This window comes from Corvus kubaryi, unplaced genomic scaffold (assembly GCF_017639235.1).
Source record: "Corvus kubaryi isolate FWS band 111438036 unplaced genomic scaffold, C.kubaryi_AGA036_p1.0 37301, whole genome shotgun sequence".
NCBI lineage: Eukaryota > Metazoa > Chordata > Aves > Passeriformes > Corvidae > Corvus > Corvus kubaryi.
In genome coordinates this window covers 1,613,221-1,619,346 of record NW_024581094.1, presented here as the reverse complement: position 1 = coordinate 1,619,346, position 6,126 = coordinate 1,613,221, and the positions used below count along the sequence as shown (strand labels likewise).

At 66.4% G+C, this 6,126-nt stretch overlaps 1 protein-coding gene across 3 annotated transcripts in view; it reads left to right on the top strand.

Moving 5' to 3' along the window:
* Positions 1 to 6,126, top strand: part of MLLT6 (MLLT6, PHD finger containing) — a 19,501-nt gene that overhangs the window by 13,363 nt on the left and 12 nt on the right. Inside the window, exons 7-14 of one of the 3 annotated variants that reach the window (XR_006016044.1) lie at positions 132 to 274; positions 479 to 667; positions 848 to 936; positions 1,316 to 1,671; positions 1,798 to 1,906; positions 3,509 to 3,889; positions 5,113 to 5,803; positions 5,852 to 6,126. The exon at positions 5,852 to 6,126 is cut by the window's right edge and continues 12 nt beyond it. Coding sequence is in view for 1 of the 3 variants with exons in the window: in XM_042028009.1 (XP_041883943.1) it covers positions 132 to 274; positions 479 to 667; positions 848 to 936; positions 1,316 to 1,671; positions 1,798 to 1,906; positions 3,509 to 3,889; positions 5,113 to 5,157 (1,312 nt within the window). In the remaining 2 variants the exon portion in view is untranslated. Of the gene's footprint in view, positions 1 to 131; positions 275 to 478; positions 668 to 847; positions 937 to 1,315; positions 1,672 to 1,797; positions 1,907 to 3,508; positions 3,890 to 5,112 lie in introns of all 3 variants that reach the window. The other 2 variants (XR_006016045.1, XM_042028009.1) reach the window with 2 other exon arrangements.

The following is a 6,126-nucleotide window of genomic DNA, read 5'->3' as shown; positions in this document are numbered from 1 at the left end:
ATGGGGCAGGAATGGGGCAGGGAACGGAGCAGGAATGGGGCAGGGAATGGGGCAGGGAACGGAGCAGGAATGGGGCAGGGAATGCGGCAGGAACGGAGCAGGGACTCCCCTGACCCCCCCTGCCCCCCCAGGTCCCCCATCAGCAGCCTGCCGACCCTCTTCGACCAGACCGTGTCGTGCAGCAGCAGCGCGCAGCTGGACAATGTCCCCCAGGCCACCCCCAACATCGAGCAGCTCCTGGAGAAGCAGGGGAACGGCGAGGCCGGCGTCAACAGTGAGTGCGGGGGGCGGCGGGGGCATCCCGGGGCTCTCGGGGTGGGACCAGCAGGGACTGTGCCCGCGGGGGACAAAGCCCCAGTGTGTGCCACCGTGGGGCCGGTCCCTCCCGCGCTGATTGTGGATCCTGTGACGCCCCTTCCCTCTTTCCTCCCTTTTTCCCCCCCCATTTTTTTCCCCCTCCTCCTTCGCTCGCCCGCAGTTGTGGAGATGCTGAAGGCGCTGCACTCGCTGCAGAAGGAGAACCAGCGGCTGCAGGAACAGATCATGACGCTGACGGCCAAGAAGGAGCGGCTGCAGCTGCTCAATGTCCAGCTGTCCGTGCCCTTCCCAGTGGTGACCAGCAGCAACGGCCCGAGCAGCCAGGCCCAGTACATCCTGCCCGCCAACGGTGAGGGCACCCGGGGCTGCGGGCACCGGGGGACCGAGGGCACCCGGGGACGTGTCCCTGTGCCCTGGGGGTGGCAGAGGGGTCACAGCAGGGGGGATCTGTCCCATTGAGCCCAGCGGTCACCGTGGCCACCTCGGGCTCCAGCCCTGACCCTGCACCCTCGCTCCTGTCCCCCCCCAGTCTGCACCAGCGACTCCCTGAGCATCAGCAAGAGCCCCCCGTGCAAGAACAGCTTCGGCATCGAGAACTCGCTCTCCACGTCCTCCGAGGTACAGCGGCCTCTGCAGCCACCAGCGGCCGGGCAGGGCCTCGGGCAGGGGCCAGCGCAGCCCCAGGACTCAGTAGCCAGCTCGTAAAGCCTGGTAGCCCAGGCTCAGAGATCAGGTTCTCCCTGCAGTGCCCGAGGGCTGGGGTAGAGTAGCTGAGAGCGGGGAGCGCGAGGCGAGAGCGCTTCCGGGTGATCCTGGAGATCCGGCAGAGCTGGACCTGAGTTCTGGGACCCCTCTGAGTTCTGCGACCCTTCTGACTCGGGTCACTCGAGCCACCCGCACCCACAGCCCCCCCCCCTTCCCACCCCCAGCTCCCGGAGCCGAGCTGCCCTCGGGCAGCCGCCCCAGTCCGATGCTCTTGTGTCCGTTTCTCCCCCAGGACCCTCACTCAGGGTGTCCCAGCAGGAGCAGCTCCTCCCTGTCCTTCCACAGCACCCCCCCGCCCCTGCCCATGCTGCAGCCCAGTCCCGCCTCGCTGCCCCTGCCCGGGGCGCAGCAGGTGAACGGCCTGGCCAGGGTGGCAGGTGGGGGGCTGGCCGGAGGCTCCGGGGCCGGCCACAGCCTCTCCGCGGTGCCCATGGTGGACGGCCTGCTGGGCAGCCTGGCCGGAGCCCAGCAGATGCCCCTCAACGGGATCCTGGGGAGCCTGAACGGAGCCCAGCCCGCCCATCCTCCGAGCGCGCTGACGCAGGCGAGCGGGCCCCCGGCCCTGCAGCTCTCCACCAGCCTGAGCAGGTGAGGATGGGCGGCCCTGCCCTCTCCAGCCGCAGTTTAGCTCCGGGAGGGAGGGAGGGACCGGCCCTGAGCGTGCGGGACCCATTCCGGCCGCGCTGACCGTCCCTGCGCCGCTCGCTCCCGCAGCATTCCCAGCCTGAGTCCTCTGACGGAGCAGCAGCGGCACGTCCTGCACCAGCACGAGCAGCAGCTGCAGCAGCTCCAGCAGCTCCTGACTTCCCAGCCGCTTAATCCGGTAAGGGATGGGCTGGTTTTTGGGAAAAACTCGGAGCGGAGAGGAAAATTTAAGGTTCCCTCCTGCCCCCGAATTCCCCCTGCGCCTTTCCCGGCTGAACCCAGCCTGGGCTGAGGGAAAGAAATTCAGAGCCGGTTTGGAAATTCGGGATGCCACGAGGAGCAAAGCTTCAGGCAGAGAGGGGTGCGGCACCTCCCGGGGAGAGGAGTTGGGATTTGAACTCTTTTTTCTACCAAGGGAAGAAACCAAAAAGTTTAACCTGCGTTTCCCACACCCTGAGGGGGTGAGGAGGTGGGAGCTCCGTGAAACCGGGAGAGCCGTTGCCTCCCGCAGCCATCCCGGGATGCAAATCCTGCCTGATCCCGGGCTGGCCCCGGGCTCCCAGGTGTGCCGGGCCCGCGGGAGAGGCAGAACCTCCCTGTTGGCGCTTAGAAAGAGATAAAAACACCGAGTTGTTTCAATCCCGGGGCGGCTGAGCCGTGTCTGGGCACATCCACGTGGAGAGCTGGAGGTGCCAGGGGGGGGCTCTGCAGGTGGCTGAGGATTTTGGGGTCAGAAAAAGGCCCAGGCAGCTGCTGCGGAGTTCTTGGCTCCCTGCCTGCACCCGCTGCCCCAGGAGTGGAGGTGGAGAGGTGGCAAGCAGCTCCCTGAGGTGACAAAGCACAGCCCTTGGCCCTGCGGGGACATCGGCGTTGTCCCTGCCCTGCCTGGGGTGACACGGGAGTGCCACCAGCGCCCGTCACCGGGGCTGGGCCGTGCCCGGTAAATCCGCCCCGAGCCCGGCCCGCTGCTCTGGATGCGTTTCTGGGTCAGGCTATTTTTATACCCCGGGAAAAGCGAATTTCCGAGGGCTGCCGTGCGCGGCAGCTGATGTCACCGTGTCATCGGCTGCGTCCCCGCGGGGACAGGACAATGGCAGCTCTCGGTCGATGGTTGCCATGGCGATTCCTGCGCTTTCCCGGATTTCAGGGCGTCCCTCGGGATGCAGGTGAGCCCTGAGCCTGCTCCCCGCCGGGTCCTGCTCACCTGCACCCGCCCTGAGGGCAGCAGGACGGGCTGGGGGAGGAATTCAGAGCCGGTTTGGGAATTCGGGACGGTGAATTCCGCAGGTTTGAAATCGCTGCGTTGATGGATTGGGATTGCCGGGGGGATTTGTGTGGCTGCAGGTGTCGGGGGGAGGGTCGCTAATCTCCGGTCAGGAAACAGCGGGGTTGGAGAGGTCACGGGCTGTTAATGAACACCGGGACTGCTCCTCTCTGTCCCTGCAGAAACGGGGTCGAGGGGACTTTGTCCCTGTCCCCAGGAGCGTCGCCTGGGGTAGGGCGTGCCATGGAATCACCGAGGTTGGAAAACACCCCCAAAAATCATCCGCTCCGATCTTTGATCAAATCCGATCTTGGATCAAAACCGACTCAAAGTGACACCTTCAGTCACTTCTTGAACACTCCCAAGGCTGGCGGCTCCACCCCGTTCCAGCCGTGAAATTTTCCCCAATACCCACCGTGAACCTCCCCTGGCACAACCCGACCCCACGCGAGGTGTCCCCTCCTCCCGAGCGCGTTTTCCCTGCCCTGACCCCTCTCCCCGACCCTTCCCCGGCAGGAGCAGCAGGCGCTGGTGTTCCAGATGATGCAGCAGATCCAGCAGAAGCGGGAGCTGCAGCGGCTGCAGATGTCGGGCTCGTCCCAGCTGTCCATGAGCGGCCTCCTGGCCGCCACCTCGGCCCCGCTGCACTCCAGCCCCAGCGCCCTGATGACCTCGGCGCCTCCGGCCGCCCCCGGCAGCAGCTCCTTGCTGGCCTCGCTGTCCCCGCAGCAGCTGATGGCCCCCCAGGCCACCCAGCTGGTGGCCCCCCAGGCCACCCCCCCGCTCAGCGCCGCCGGGAGCCTGCTGGGCTCGGGCCCGGCCATGGCGCCCGTGCTCGGGGCACAGCCCAACCCCTTCCTCAGCCTGCAGGCGGACGGCAGCACCCCCAAAGGAACGGTGAGTGCGCTGCTGGCAGCGCCCTGAGCCGGGGACAGCCCGGGGACAGCCTGGGGACACTCCTGGGGACAGCCTGAGGACAGCCTGGGGACACTCCTGGGGACAGCCCGGGGACACTCCTGGGCCGCCCTGATTTGGGGGATCACACAGGGAATGGAGCCGGGATGCTCCGTGGCTTTGCTACAGCCCTGGGGACAGCCCTGGGGACAGCCCGGGGACAGCCCTGGGGACACTCCTGGGGACAGCCCTGGGGACAGCCTGGGGACAGCCTGGGGACAGCCCCGGGCTACTCTCGTCTGGGGGATCACACAGGGAATGGAGCCGGGATGCTCTGTGGCTTTGCCGGTGTCACATCCCGGTCCCGCCTCTAAGGAGGGCCCTGGCAGGGTCCTGGCTGGGCCGAGGTGTCCCCACTCTGTTTTCCCTAAAACTGGGATGGGATGAGGTGTCCCGGGCGGTGATTGGAGCCCTGGGATGGTCTCCAAGGTGACTCCGTGTGACAGCCGGGGTTTGGGAGGGATCCTGCAGCACCCAGCAGAGGGGGAGAGGTTTCAGCTCGCTGTGAACAGCACCAGTGCCCGGGGCTGACAATTCCACCTTCCCCATCTCTCCCCTGGCCTGCCTCTGTCCCCAGAAGGTCCAGCCCCGGCTTGAGATATTTTGGAGCCAAAGGCTGGGGATGAGGGGCCGGTCGGGTCTGAACTGGGCAGGGGGAACCCCGGGGCTCCTGATTTTGGAGGGGTCTGGGAGGTGCAGCACAACAGAGCCCTGTGCTCTCCCCCTGCGGTTCGGATTCCTGTCCCCCCCAATCCCTGCCTCCCCCAATCCCTGCCTCCCCCAATCCCTGTCTCCCCCAATCCCTGTCCTGATCCTTGTCCCCCAAGTTCCAGCCTCCCCCAATCCCTGTCTACCCCAATCCCTGTCCCCAATTCCTGTCCCCCCCAATCCCTGTCCCCCCCAATCCCTGTCTCCCCCAATCCCTGCCTCCCCCAATCCCTGCCTCCCCCAATTCCTGTCCCCCCAATCCCTGTCTCCCCCAATTCCTGTCTCCCCCAATCCCTGTCCCCCAAACCGTGTATCCCCCAATCCCTGTCCCCAATCCCTGTCCCCCCAATCCCTGTCCCTCCCAATCCCTGTCTCCCCCAAACCCTGTCCCCCAATCCCTGTCCCCAATCCCTGTCCCCTCTGACCCGTCTCCTCCGTGTCCCTGTTTGTTTCCACAGCCCCTGAGTGACAAGGGGGCTCCCCTGGCGCAGGACAAGGGTTAAGCCCCCCCGGCCCCCCGAGCCCGCAGCCAACTCCCGTTCCCGGGGATCGCGGCTTCCCCGCAGCCGATCCCGGCACCGGCGGAGCCCAGAGCACGGAGCTCCCGAGGAGCATCCCAGGAGGAGCTTCGGGAGGCGCAGCGGCCGTGACCGAGCACTGGTGCCACCAGAAGGGAAGGTGGAGGGGTCACCTGTCCCCTGCTCCGCGTGCCGGAGGGAATTCCAGCGGGTCCTGCCGGCCTCATCCCTGCCGGAAGCGTGGGGAGCACCTGAGGCACCAGAAAGTCCCCAAAACCCTGGGGAAGGATGTAGTGGCACCTGGCAGTGCCCCAGGATGTGACCCTGGTGGAGGGACGTGGTGGCACCTGGCAGTGCCCCAGGGTGTGACCCTGGTGGAGGGACGTGGTGGCACCTGGCAGTGCCCCAGGGTGTGACCCTGGTGGAGGGACGTGGTGGCACCTGGCAGTGCCCCAGGATGTGACTCTGGATGTGGCACTGCTGGAAAAGGGGTGTGGTGGCACCTGGCAGTGCCCCAGGATGTGGCCCTGGATGTGACACCGCTGGGCAAGGATGTGGTGGCACATGGCACTGCCCCAGGATGTGGCCCTGGATGTGGCGCTGCTGGAGAAGGATGTGGTGGCACCTGGCAGTGCCCCAGGGTGTGACCCTAGTGGAGGGACGTGGTGACACCTGGCAGTGTCCTGGGAGGCAGCGCTGGATGTGGCACTGCTGGAGAAGGATGTGGTGGCACATGGCACTGCCCCAGGATGTGACCCTGGATGTGGCACCACAGGAGAAGGGACGTGGTGGCCGTGCCCCAGGTAGGGACGTCCGGAAGAATTCCAGAGCTGAGATTTCCCAGCTTTTCCCACTGGGCCTTGCCCCAGCTGGAGGCAAATCCAGCCTGGAAGGACAGGAAGGATGAGGATGGATGGATGGATGGATGGATGGATGGATGGATGGATGGATGGA